At 41.3% G+C, this 13,347-nt stretch overlaps 1 protein-coding gene across 1 annotated transcript; it reads right to left on the bottom strand.

Annotated features, from left to right (window-relative positions):
• Window positions 1-3: 3 nt before the first annotated feature.
• Window positions 4-12,667, bottom strand: LOC115799484 (uncharacterized). Its single transcript, XM_030756673.1, has 17 exons — window positions 12,527-12,667; window positions 10,078-10,184; window positions 9,829-9,968; window positions 9,416-9,576; window positions 8,184-8,342; window positions 7,581-8,019; window positions 6,577-6,675; window positions 5,906-5,996; window positions 4,751-4,974; window positions 4,406-4,648; window positions 4,206-4,304; window positions 3,876-4,069; window positions 3,607-3,781; window positions 3,345-3,501; window positions 3,104-3,257; window positions 2,137-2,248; window positions 4-2,047 (listed from the first exon to the last, which is right to left on the bottom strand). The coding sequence occupies exons 1-17, from the start codon at window positions 12,545-12,547 to the stop codon at window positions 1,872-1,874; spliced, it is 2,751 nt and encodes a 916-aa protein (XP_030612533.1). The 5' UTR covers window positions 12,548-12,667; the 3' UTR covers window positions 4-1,871.
• Window positions 12,668-13,347: the final 680 nt, after the last annotated feature.

The following is a 13,347-nucleotide window of genomic DNA, read 5'->3' as shown; positions in this document are numbered from 1 at the left end:
CGATAATTTAAGAAGACTTTATTGTTAATTGTAATGAATACAGCTTTTGTAGGGAAAATAAACTTTCATATCTCTGTAAATAGGGAAAAAAAAACTAAGGGATTAAAGAAGTTGCTTTGGGTCCTGCTGTGAGCCCCATGGCTGCATAGATTGTTATATTACAGCCACTAACACTCCACTGAATGAGGCTCACTGATGTAGCTGAAAATGGCTAAACTTTCCAAAAAAACAAACATTGGCATTTCTTGGCTTAACTGACAATGCAAGAGGGCTACTTATAAAAGACAACTGAGGTCAGTGCATCACCAGGATGCAGATAAAATAAAACCTAGAATTTTTAGGTGGTAAGAACTAACATGCGTGCAAGCTGCAGGTTATAAAACTATCATGAAGTCTTCATTCTGGATTTTTACATAATTTTTACTTAAAAGCTATATTCATGTCAAAGTGAGGCATCCAATTTTGGGGGTAATTCTGGTATCTTAACACTGTACGGTGGCTCACATTTTATTAAACTTTTGCAAATCCTGAACTTTTGCACTATCAATATAGGTATCTGCTAACAAAATTACTAGTATCAAATGTTCAAGCTAAAAAAAAAACCAAAACTTATTTCTACTGGTAAATCTGACATGACATGAATACAGCTCTAAATTTAAAGTTAATTTCAATGCAGATATCAGTGGAAGACCTTATCTGCTTTCACATCCCTCCAAAAACACTTCAACCATATTTGGTTTAACTGGCTATTTTTGTTATTTAGATTCTCATTGAATATCTAAATAAAGTCTGTTAGTCATTACATGCTCCGTTGTACATTCTCAACACTAAGTAGATTTCTGCCACTTGGCTCCAACCTGAGGACTGTACTATGAAGCTTCAGGGTAACAAAGGTGATTCGCTTCTTTCTGGGCTACATTGCCATGTTAACATAGGCAACAGGCTTTACATGAGCCCGATGGCGCTGTGATACTGAGAAGTTTAATAACTTACAGAGTCAAGTTTTTTTTTCCTTCTAGATTGAGATAGGCTAAGCTTTAGAACTATAATAGTGTTGCTTTGGCTGCAGTAGCTCTTTTTTTCATATTCTTCTAGTATTATATTTTTACAATCTATAGCCAGCACATCACTCTGCTGCCAGTAGACCTATCCATGTTTCACAACCATGTGAATGTGCTCAAACCCTGGGTTTGACTTCTCCAGTTAAAAACCACCTTCGTGTGACCGTTTACCAGGTGTGCCCACACTTTTTCAGCTTGTGAGCTACTAGCAAAGCCAGCGTGGTTAAATGTGCATGCGTAGGGTGGTAACGAAACAGATGGATGATAGTTTATCATCCATCTTCTACTTCTTTTAATGCCGTGAGATCTACATTTTTTTCCCCAACTTCATTGGGGGTTCCGTGCAATCTACCTGCACTCCTCTTGCGAACGACCAGTAGATCGCGATCGACGTATTGAGCACCCCTGGTTTAGCCTGACTGCTGGGGCAAAGTGAAGCCAGATATGGAAAAAAAAAAATCCTGGGTACACTGAAACTGCTTCATAGTACAGGCCCCTGGAGAAACACAGGTTGCTCCAACCTGTAAAGATGCACATAAAGCTATAAAGTTTTTCAGATGGCATTTGGGGCTGCAGGGTACTAAATAGTGATTAATTCTGTATATGTAAACGTTAGAAATGAAGGAGCTGTTGAACACAATGCTCCTGTTTATGGTTTCAACTCAGCGTGCACAATTGACAGATTACTGGCACTAGCTGCTGTTGAAACAGTGCAAATAGGAGTGTTTCAGTTATGCTGTGTCCAGAAGATCCTGCATAAGCATGTGGTCGCACCACTCGACAACATGGACCAACCGAAGGTACCTATGCTCACTGGGCTTCCAACTCCTCATCTGAGACTTCGTCAGGGGGAATGGTGCGAGTGTTACTGGCCCGAATACTGCTGATGTTGGTGAAAGAGAGGAGGCTAGCAATTCCCATCAGGCTCACCCCAGTGCCGTCCAGGTTCACCTGAGCCAGGCGCATGTGTTTCAGGAATTTCAGACCTGGGGGGAAGGTGGGAACATATACTGGGACTATTCATCCGATCAAGCAACGATATTACATTAAAGACCAGTTTAGAGCTGGACGTTACCATGATCTGTGATCCGCGTGCGGCTGAGATTAAGCTTAACAAGCTGACTGCAGCGGACCAGACCTCTCCTCACCACATTGTCTCCCACTCGAGTGCTGGCCAACCCCAACACCTGGAATGCAACAAAAAAAAACATTTTAAAAATAAAAACAGCAAAAAATTAATTTTTATCAAGACAAATGAATATTTCGGAATAGTAACAATAGGGATAATAAACAGAAGAACAAGGTTCGAGTTAAGGGTCGACCTTTGATCTTGAAAGCCAATGGCAGACACATTCTACTATGTCTTCAGAGTTAAATCTTAAGGAGTGAGGTTTATCTGGGGTATGCTCATTGGCTAACACATTATGACTGGCAAGTCATTAGCCAATGAGCTGGTGGTTTCATAGCCAGACCAGCCCCTTTCTGGTCACAAAACACCAAGATGGCTCTCGACTTTGTTAACCAGGATATTGTTAACCAGTACTTAACATCACAATAGATACATCCATCTTTATACTGTTTACAAGTTCAATTTAGTCCACATCAAAAATAGTAACCAGCCAAATACTACATTTCTCACCCTGTGACAGCTACTTTTACCTGCTACCTTTCATCAAAAGGAATCACCACTGTGCTGAATGTTTGATTTGGTAGATTTTTATGTCTCCGCCCAGAAAGCTATGGATCTTTTGCTTGTTAGGTAAATGTATAAACTGCTACACTAAAGCTGGCTCAATTTCAGGAGGAGAGACAAATCAATGGGCGTTGTGTGAGGAAGAGCATCTGGCATAAAAATCTTCCAAATCAAGCATGTGAAGCTAAATGTCTTAAATGTCTTGTGAAACCATTAAACTGGGTGTTAAATCCACTCTAAATACACAAAGTTAAAGCTACACCTGGATAGCACTCGAGATTAAAATTAATGTTCTGCTGTACAACTGACAGATAAATAACTTTGCAAACATAATCACTGGGAAAGTCACCTGGAGGTGCGGCAGACAGATGATGAGATCAGCCACTCCTTGGCTGGTGACCGCAGTCCGATCCAAACAGAGCTCCTGCAGCTCCTGCAGGCCTCGCAGAGAGGAAAGCCCCACATCTGTCACCTGAGTGTTGCTAAGTGACAGCTTCTTCAACCTACACAAAATACACACAAAACTCCTGTCAGTATTTTAACTAGAAAAAAAAACCTGTTAGGATGACATTAGTAAGTGTGGGAAGGACCTGGTCAAGGTGGAGAGCTGGCTGACTCCCTGGTCTGTGACTTGTGTGTAGTCTGTCAGGTCCAGCTCTGAGAGCAGAGTCAGTCTAGAGAGAAACGATAGTCCGCTGTCTGTCACAGAGTGGCGCCCAGGGAGGGTGATGTGACTCAACTTCAGACCTAGAAGGAAAGTAGACACCTCACAGATTCCCCGCAGACTTTGATAACACAGTTTCACTCCATGTCTACCCTAATTTTTTCAATGTTCCTTCACATTCTACAAACCTGAGATGATCTGAAGGGCGTGATTGCCATCTACAACCGAGATACCCCCCAAACTGAGGGAAGTCAGGGCAGGGTGAGTAGCAAGGTGCTCCAGAGATGCCTCTGTCACACCTGTCCCATCCAGGTTAAGAGTCTGCAGGCTGGACATCGCTGCTAGAGCTGTCACATCCTTAACCTGGAAGAAAAACACACAGGAAGGCAAGTAAATGTCACTGAAGAGCAGAGCCGTGCCACTGGTGGAACAGACCGGGTTAACAGAGGTAAAGTACTTTAGTCTGTTTGATGCTGAGAAGTCGCAGCTGTGGCACAGAGGTGGGGAGCACTGCTAGAGTGGCTTCAGTCACTGCTGTCTGGTTCAGGCTCAGCTGAGAGAGGCAGGAAGGAGCTGACTGGAGATACAGAACCATCCCAGCATCTGTCACTTTGGTCTGGTCCAGGGACAAGAAACACAGGCTCTTCAAACCTTAAAGGCATCATCAGAAGAAGGAAAACATGTTGATGAAACAGCATGCTGAATAAAACTACTTAAATAAGAACAGTTTATTCTGAGACCTGATTTTTGTGAGCCTTGTCAACAGTGATGTTTGTGTGTGTCTGACCTGTGATATGCTGTAGGCAGGAGTCAGTCAGCTTGCTACAGGAGGCCAGATTGAGATACTGGAGTTTGACCAGGGTGGAAAGGATTGATAGGCCCGAGTCTGGGGAAAAAAAAAGAATAGGGAGAAATTGTACAGCAGACTTTGATTAAATATTTAATGGAAATCAAAAAACTATATAGATATGTTATAAAATGTTTTACCAGTGATGAGAGGCGAATTGACTAAACTCAGGTGCTTCAGGGCAGTGAAGGCCCGCAGCTGCCGCAGGAGCTCATTGGTGGAGTATGAGTAGCTGTTTAAGACAAACTTCTGGATTGGGCAGCCAAAGAACAGCTCCAGGGTGCGTGGGCGTAGCAACTTCTCATGAGACATGTGGTTAAGCAGAAGCTCTGCGAGCTCTGGGGTCAGGCCTGCTAGGCTGCTGCTGTACTGCATGCTGGGAGCTAAGAAACAAAGAGCCAAGAGTCACACCAGTGACAACAAAGCAATGAGGAACAGTTTGGGGAAGTCTTGAATTTGAATTTTCACCTGTCCAGGGCTCTTACCAGTCATTAGGTGGACTGTTGCGCGGGTGGCCAAGGCACATAGTGAGGGCACGCTTGGTGTTCTGAATGGTCTTTTAGGGGGCGATGGTTGTCCCTGGCAGGCATGGCGGTCGTCTTGCTGCGCAGCTCTTTGAAGACGCTCAACTGCAGCCTGACCCGCAGCTACAGGCGCCAGCGGACCTCCTGCATCCTCAGGGTCTGCCACCTCCTCTTCTGGGCCCTCTCTGAGACACACAAACACAAGCGAGGGTTAATTTTCCCATATTAACAACTCTGTAAAGCTCTCCTTCCCGAGGGGACTCAAATGTGTGTCATTTTGATAAAAGAGGTCGAGACCATAAATATAGTTTCATGTTCAGTTTTTTATACACGTTTAAAACACGTTTCTGTAAATATTCAGGATGTAAGAAACTTTATGTAACTTTGATTTCAGGAATGAAGCAACAGCAAATTCTATGTGCAGCTTTGTGATATCAGTCACCTATGACCAACTGCTTCTTATAGACACATTTCTGTTGTAGTTTCCACTTCTAACATCTAGTTATTGTTTGGAAATGGGTGCCATCAAGGGCGCTGTAAATCCTGAACCTTCAGCATGTGCCAACATAATGCTAGAGTTTTATGAGCAAAATAAGCATCTTTATAAGAGAACCTAAAGGACACAAGTATGGATTTATTTGAATATCATGAAGGAAATATCACTGACATTTAATCTGTAAAAGCTGAAAAAAGCTTGGAAAAAAGGTGTAAATAACTGTTTTAGCCATTTAGCTCCATTGACTCATATTCAATTAAGACTATCTCAATAGCACCCCCTGCTGTATTTCTGTGCAATGGCAAAAACAGGAAGTGGAATGGTTCTGATAACAGCTTTCTGAAATGTTCACATTTACCTTTATAAAAGTTGCACAGTTTAAGTTAGCTTAACTTAAAGCAGTTTTAAAGCATTTTTATGATAAAAGAAAAAGAATGTCTTTGTTGCTCAAAATGATTCTCTAGAAGGTATTTCATCTTTTTTCTCAAAACGCATAACTTAAAAATAAAAAATCTTTCATCATATCATGGCCCTAATACTCTTTTGCACCATGAAGCAGTATCATCATAACACTTGGTCTTATATTACATCAGTCAGTGCCATTCTGTCTAAACACCCACCTGAGTCGATTTCCTTGCTCTGGCCAGTGGTGTCTGGGCTCAAATCCTCCTCGAATCCTGTTCTCTGGAAGGAAAGGCAACCTTGGCATCCCTGTGAAAGTTACACGAGCAAAACCTGTAATCAATCCAAAAATATTCTAACGCCACTGAGCTGAACATCCACAGGCTTGCTAAGAAAAAAAAAAAATTTATACCACACCTCTGATCAACATCTTTGATTCTCCTTGAACTAGCATCCACAGTGAGTAAACTAATTTTATTGTCTGGTTCACATTCACAATACAATATGATTAACTGACCCCACCTGTAAGCACTTACCAAACTCAGGGCAGTTCTGACTTGTGTACTGTATGTTTGACAGAAAGGGGAATTAACCTACATATTTCCTAATACTAATTTTTCTTACAACATGACACACTTTCGTGGGCCACTCTGTACACTAGGCCACTACGCAGTGTACAGTACACAACCAAGCTTAAAGTGAGAGGCCAGGCTCATCTGTTTCTGACATTAGTGTGCAAAAAAACCTCAGAGTGCATGAATTATGCAGACATATGGAAACATAAATGGAGGTAAAAGAGGGAAAGTAAGAAAAATGTAGATCAAAGGGTGGAGGAAGAATCTGCAAAAATCACACACACACGCATGCACGCACACACATGGAGCCATACCATTCGGCATGTGAGGTGGTTGTTCCTCTCCTTCTTGATCCATATCAACATCTATAGCCGGATCCTCAGCATCACCAGGAACCAACCTCTGGCCTCGGCCTGTGAAACACCCAGAATGTCATCCAGTGACCCTACAGCCATTTAAATAACATTTAACACACTCATTGATCAAATAATTAAACACAAACAACCATGAAGAGCTATAATGTTAAAGGTATACAGAGTTGCACTGGCTGGTATACAGTGTGTTAAACATAGACTAATTTGACTGGGCTGCCCAGGTGTATTAAAGCGGACCTGTTATACTCATTTCCAACTCTTTATTTTTATTATTGGACTCTCTTCGCATGACTGCTTATGCTTGGCCTCTGGGCAGATGCTAAGTTCATCCACTCCGGAAAGCAAGTCATTTTAGTGCCACTTTCTTTAAGCCAACTGACTGGCTGCCCATCCCAGCCAACAGCAGGTGGGCGGGGCTTCTGTGTTCACAGTCAAAGCTGTGTGTCTGAGATAATATTAAGGATATCCCCTCTCTCAGAAAGATAAGTAGAAAAATCTGTCAAGTCAATCTTTTTTATTTAATATGAGCATCCACTATTGCAACAGTATACATATGGCAGAAAATAGTAGGATTCTTTTTAATGGCTGTTGAAGTACATTTGTCAACTCATCATATGAATTAATTTCAGCTGTCCATGAAAACAAACTCTGGTGGACAATCCCCTCATTCTCATTCTGAAAGTCCAATCGCTGCTAACCAGCTAGCACTGACCCTTTTGGGGCTCCTGCTGAGCTCCCTCTATGGTGAGTCTCCTTCTACAGATTACCTTATTGAGTTATTTTCTATTGTCATGGTATTTGAGCTATTGTGCTATTGGACATAATTAATGTTTTGGCTGCTGTGAAACAGAAAAGTCCCAACTTTTGGGATAAATAAAGCATATTATCCTAACTTACCTAAATATGTGGGATTTGTAGATGCATATAAAGTAACTCAGACTTACCCCAAAAATGAGAAGGTCCAGGCAGCGAAGGGGGAGCTCCTGGAATTCCTGCATAATTCACTGCCTCTTCCCACAGCTGGTTAGGTAGTGGAGGAGGTATAACAGGGACCTGATCTCCCACCATGTCCTGGACAGGAATATGTTGATGTGGAGGTGCAACACATGGAGGTGGCACATCACTGTGACCTGCTGGACTTGGTGGATCCTGAGGTGTCTCTGGAGGAGTGGTCTGAATACACAGTGCAGCATTGGGTGTAAGGCCGAGAGAGCGCAGGGAACAGGCAAGCTCTGCCTCCCCAAAGCGCTTCCGTGGGAAACCCTGAAGGAGAGAGAAGGAGGGTAGGGAGGGGTGACGTCCGGTGATGTGCTCCACAACGCTGCGCAGAGGGGCATCAGCTGAGAAGCGCTCACGCATGGACTCCCCGGACGGCAGCCGAATCTGCAGCAAAACAAAAATACACATGGCAAGGTTTTCCAACAATAAAAAATAAACTGGGACGCTAAACTGACTGGAACAAAACTGAAAACAAAAATTCTGAATGAAGTCGAAAATGAAAGCTATTCACAGAGATAATGATAAATTAGAATTTTTCACCGGCTCACCATGAGGATGCAGTTGTTGTCCACATTTGTCTGAATCTTTCCTCCCAGCTTCTGTCCTTCACTGCTGGAAGGGGACGTATCTGCAGCAGCATTAGTCTGGCTCTTCTCCTGCAGGCTCCTCCGATCCTCAGCAATCCGCTTCAACACCAACTCACGCTCCTGCGAGTACAGAAGAACACAAAATGTTCAAAAAATTAAAAAACAGTATGGCTATACTCAAATATTAATTTTCACACTCATGATTCAGGGTTTTGTTTTTTTATTTTTTTTTAAAAACTCTGCTTGAGTGTGTGACACCTCTCTCACACTCAGCAGTGATCATCACGCTTCAGTTCGCCTCATTGTTGCTCATTAGCAACATTTTTCTTCTTTCAAAAAGTGCAGCAGCTGCAGCCACACAGAGGCTGTTTTTTCCCTATTATTTCTTTTCTCAGTGGTGATTTTGCAGGTAAGTGCAGCATTATTTTTAACTTATGTGTACAGTGATTTTGTCAGATGATGTTGCAGTTCTCAAACACAAGCCTTTCTGCTGAGGTTTGATCAAGGTGAACATCTCAGCTTGTCTGAATGACATCACGGATGAGAATTATTCTGAATCCACAGGTTCGTGCTCACTATCTGCTTATCTCCACACTCCCTTTTGTCTTTCTATGGAAACGTATTAACTTTGAGGTGTAAAGGAGGAAGTAATAAACTGTTCTCAGAGAACAGCATGCATTGCTAAAGCAAGAAAAAAAAATCAGGGGAATTTCCAACTGAAGAAACTAAAACAATAGTGTCTGAGAAAAGCACCATTCCAAAGCGTTGTGTCAGAAGTGATGGGGGAAAAAAAACAAAAAAAAAAAACAGAGAGGCTCATGCTGTAGTAAGCGAGGTGGTGTATACTGTTTCCCCTGAGAAACGGATTATGGCTCAAGTAAAAAAAAAAAAAAAAAAAAAGCAACAGAAAAGATTTGACAGAGGAAAACAGAAGAAAAGGAGAATAAAGGACACCTGAGCCAAGGATGAAAAACTGACTAATGTTACTGAAAACAGTCATGAGTGAGATATTGCCAAGAAATAAGAGTTTAAGTGATTATGCTTAAGTTTAAGCAATTATTTTGGACAGCCCTACAAATCTGCCCATCAACTGACTTAAAAGATTTTCTTCCTTGTGTGATAACAAACAAACTGCCAGTCAGACAGATTAAGCACCAGAAGTACCAGAAGTGGTTCTCTTTATCACTGCATACCTGTTTCTTTTGCCTTCTCTCTGCTCTGGCTTCCTGAGCAACACGTTGTCTCTCTTTCTCTTCAAAGTCACTCTTGTCTGGTTTGATCCGCGATTCAACTGGCGGTGGATCCTGGGATGGGGTGCTTGATTGTGACGACCTCAGCACCAATGAAGGACCTGCTGTTAAAGACAGAAAAAAAAATAGGACAGCTGCACACTAAACTATCCATTCCCTCAGGCGATACTCAAATGAATGACTATATAGTCATGATTGGGATCCACCCATCCATCCATTTTCTTCCGCTTATCCAAGTCAGGGGTGCTGGAGCATATCCCAGCTGATATATAACTAAAATAAATTTACTCAAAATGGTCCAACTGATAGGCAAACAGTAAGAAACAGTTTTGATGCAGTCTGAGGTGATGCATTACCTCTGCTGTCAGTGGGAGATGTGTGTGACACTGAAGTGCATGCTGTCTCTTTGGGTGGGTTGAATGCAGAAAAAGCTGTCTCAGTCGGCTGTGAAGGCTGCCTGGCCAGAGTGTGCCGAGGGTACTGACCCTGTAGAAGCCTTTCAAAGCGTAAGTGAGAGACACAAAGGTAAGTGAGTTAAAGAAATAGTCTACTAGACAGAGGAAGATGACAGCGTCACAGATTTAAAAAGAGGGCTGATTACTCACCATTCAGCTGCCTCGGCCACAGAAAAATGCCCTGCCTGCACAGCCGCCTGTATCTGTTCTTCTGTGAATCCCATCTCACTAAGGACGAGGAATAGCTCCCCAATAGTCTGAAGGAGAGAATCACACATAGTTTACAGAACAACTCACTGACAAATAAACACAATGCTGACAAAGCTACTTTCCTGGCTGTTTTCCCTCTTATCAGTCATTAATAACAATTGCTGCTAAGATACTGTTTATCATAAAGTCAACAAGTGTGAAAGAATATTTAAAAAGTGATTTAAAATGGTCTCTCTCTTGTTTTAGTAGAGTTTTATTAGTATGTCATGTGTAGCCATTTGTGATTTGTGAGTAAACAAATATATCAGCCAAATACTGAACCAGCCAATATCAGCTTTGTTTAATACTGTCGACCTCTGGCACATAACATGGCTTTTATCTGCATCACATCGGGTTTGTACAAGCTAAATGTTCAGAGGCAGAATGATGAAGAGCTGAAAATTAAGGTCTTGGCACAAATTCAATAAAGCTAGTTCATGCATTTATTAATTCATTATTTTCAGGTCATTCTTAAAGCTCCCTGAAACGCCTTCAATTGCAGTGAGAGTACTAACTGGGACAAAAAAAAGAGAGCATATTTCTGCTATATTGGCTTCTCTTCATGGACTACCTGTTACATCCAGAATTGAATTGAAAATCTTTCTCCTGACATATGTCTTGAATAATCAGTCCCCATCTTATCTAAAAGTCCACATATTATTCTAACAGAGCACTGCGCTGCGCTCTCCGACTGCTGGCTTACTTGTGGTTCGTAGAGTTTTTAAAAGTAGAATCAGAGGCAGAGCCTTCAGCTTTCAGGTCCAGCTTCTGTGGAACCAGTCCCCAGTTGAGATTCAAGAAACCCTCTCTACTTTTAAGATAAGGTTTAAATCTTTCCTTTTTGATAACACTTATAGTCAGGACTCGATCATGTGATCTTGAATCTTTCAGTTGTGCTGCAATAGGCTCAGAGGTACTGGGGGCTTCCCATAATGCACTGAGCATTTCTTCTTAACTCTTCTCACTCTTTGTGTTAATACACCACGCTGTATTTAATCATTAGTTATTATTAATCTTTGGCTCTGTTCCACAGCATGTCTTTTGTCTTGTCTCCCTCCCCTCACCACTAACAGGTTGCAGCCGATGACTTCCCCTCCCTGAGCCTGGTTCTGCTGGAGGTTTCTTGCTGTTAATAGGGAGTTTTTCCTTCCCACTGTCACCAAGCACATGCTCACAGAGGGTCGTCTGATTGTTGGGTATTCTTTCTAATATTGTAGGGTCTTCACCTTACAATATAAATCGTCGTGAGGTGACAGTTGTTGTGAATTGGTGCTACATAAATAAAACTGAATTGAACAAAGACAAACAAACACAAAATATATAACATATGTAGGTTTGTCTTGGGATTTTGTGTCAGTCAAACATTATTTGCAACTGTACAAAAAGTAATGAACAAGGTCTAAATTTACTACAACAATACACAATAGAAGGTCAGACTGAAAGCAAGGAGGTAAAATAGATCACTTTGTGGCACAAACTACAACTAAGGGATATGTCATGCTCAGCCAAGACTCTATAAATGTGCTATCAAAAGTCCCTTCATATGACAGTACATAATTAAAAGAAGAACTAATGATACTGCACATGTCCTAAAGAGTACTTCATGTAATTATGAATACATGTGTACCTTCAGGTTTTGGCTTGACCTGTTGTGTGCATTGGACACAAAATCTTTGAAAACCACTGATCCCGAGAATAAACTGTTACTGTAGATTTGCAGATGAAATATTACTATTTTATACTATAACAGTAACTATATAAACTAGTAATTTACCTGTTACATTAGCATCCTCGTTATGACAAGTGAAAATATTGTATCACCTGACGTAGCCCTTATTCTACTACTACTCCTCTTATTCGACAGATTACTGTATTTTTATGCATTGATTGCTCTTTGTTAACATATTAAAACCCTTACTATATGTCCTAAATGCTTAATAAGAGCGTTATTAGTGAGGGATGTTCAGATATTAAGTTGTGGTCGATAAGCCTAACCCATACAAACCCTGTACATCAATACTATTGTCTGTGTTTCTATAATTATTTATTATCTGTTTCACCTTTAAATCTCCAATTCTGAGTTAACACTAGTTCACAAAGTTTCCAACAGATAATTTTAGCCTCTGCCCGGATAAAAAGCACCGACACACAGTCGAGACTGCGAATTTAAACTTAAAACAGCAGCTAGCAGACTAGCCCAGAGCTAATGCTAACTATGTTGGTATTTGGGCGTCTGTCAACAACAGCGTTAGCATGCGAGCTAAACCATAGCTGATACGGCTAGCAAGCTGATATTTTATGGCTAATACGGCGTCATGTCTCGCAAGCTAGTAGATAATTTAGAGCTTACCGCAGGGTTAGAGGAACTCATGTTGTTGTTTCAAGGTTCCCGTGCAGAAATCAAAGTGAAACCGATGTTCATTTGCAACTTTATTGACTTCCTCGGGTGTGTTTAGAGAGGCTCTGCTATGCTAGCTGCACCTACCTCCCCCACCCGTAGCAGCAGCCTATCAGCTCCGAGGAGAGGTGGAGGTTTTCTCCAGCGTGTCCACTCCACAGATCGATGAACCGCAGAGACAGACCCCCAATCAGCCTTATCAATAACCATCACCAGCCACGATCACACGGGTGCAGCCTCGATAGCCTGTGGAGATTTATTTAGTTTGGCAGTAGTAAGATGGCAGGGTAAAAAGGCCATGGGTAAAAGTGAAATGTAATGTTACTTCATGACTCATTATCTAGAAATCCCCTGATAACAAAGAAAGACCAATTTATTAGGTACACTTTAGCAATTATGGAAACGTTGCTCAAATTCAGTTATATGTTATTATGTTATTGATGGTACTTGATAATGCCGTCTAGCACAACAACCTCAGCATGCAGGTCTGGTAATATTAATAAATGGCAGTATTTATACCTTTATAACAAACTGCATTAGATTGAGATTGGAGGTGCACCTAAAATCAGGTATGCATGTTTTTACAGGTGTACAGGTGAAAATCTTTGCCACTTCATACCACAATACCTATTTATTTTTGATTTAATTTTTACCAATTTTGCTTCTTATTGTGTAATATTATTTAGATTTATATTCATTGTGCTCTTTCATTTTATTTCATTTATTAATATTTGATTGTAGTCCATTTTGAGTAATTTTTTTTGCCTTACTGA

The sequence above is a fragment of the Archocentrus centrarchus genome, chromosome 20 (assembly GCF_007364275.1).
Source record: "Archocentrus centrarchus isolate MPI-CPG fArcCen1 chromosome 20, fArcCen1, whole genome shotgun sequence".
NCBI classification, from domain to species: domain Eukaryota; kingdom Metazoa; phylum Chordata; class Actinopteri; order Cichliformes; family Cichlidae; genus Archocentrus; species Archocentrus centrarchus.
This window is presented reverse-complemented; position numbering and strand designations above follow the sequence as displayed.

Bases quoted from the DNA above. Each gene is read 5' to 3' on its own strand.
- LOC115799484 (XM_030756673.1), bottom strand. From the start codon at position 12,547: ATGAGTTCCTCTAACCCTGCG. The intron at 9,577-9,828 runs GTAATGCATCAC...TGTCTTTAACAG, and splicing joins ATCTCCCACTGACAGCAGAG to CAGGTCCTTCATTGGTGCTG. The intron at 2,249-3,103 runs GTGACTTTCCCA...GTTGCATTCCAG, and splicing joins TCTGTCTGCCGCACCTCCAG to GTGTTGGGGTTGGCCAGCAC.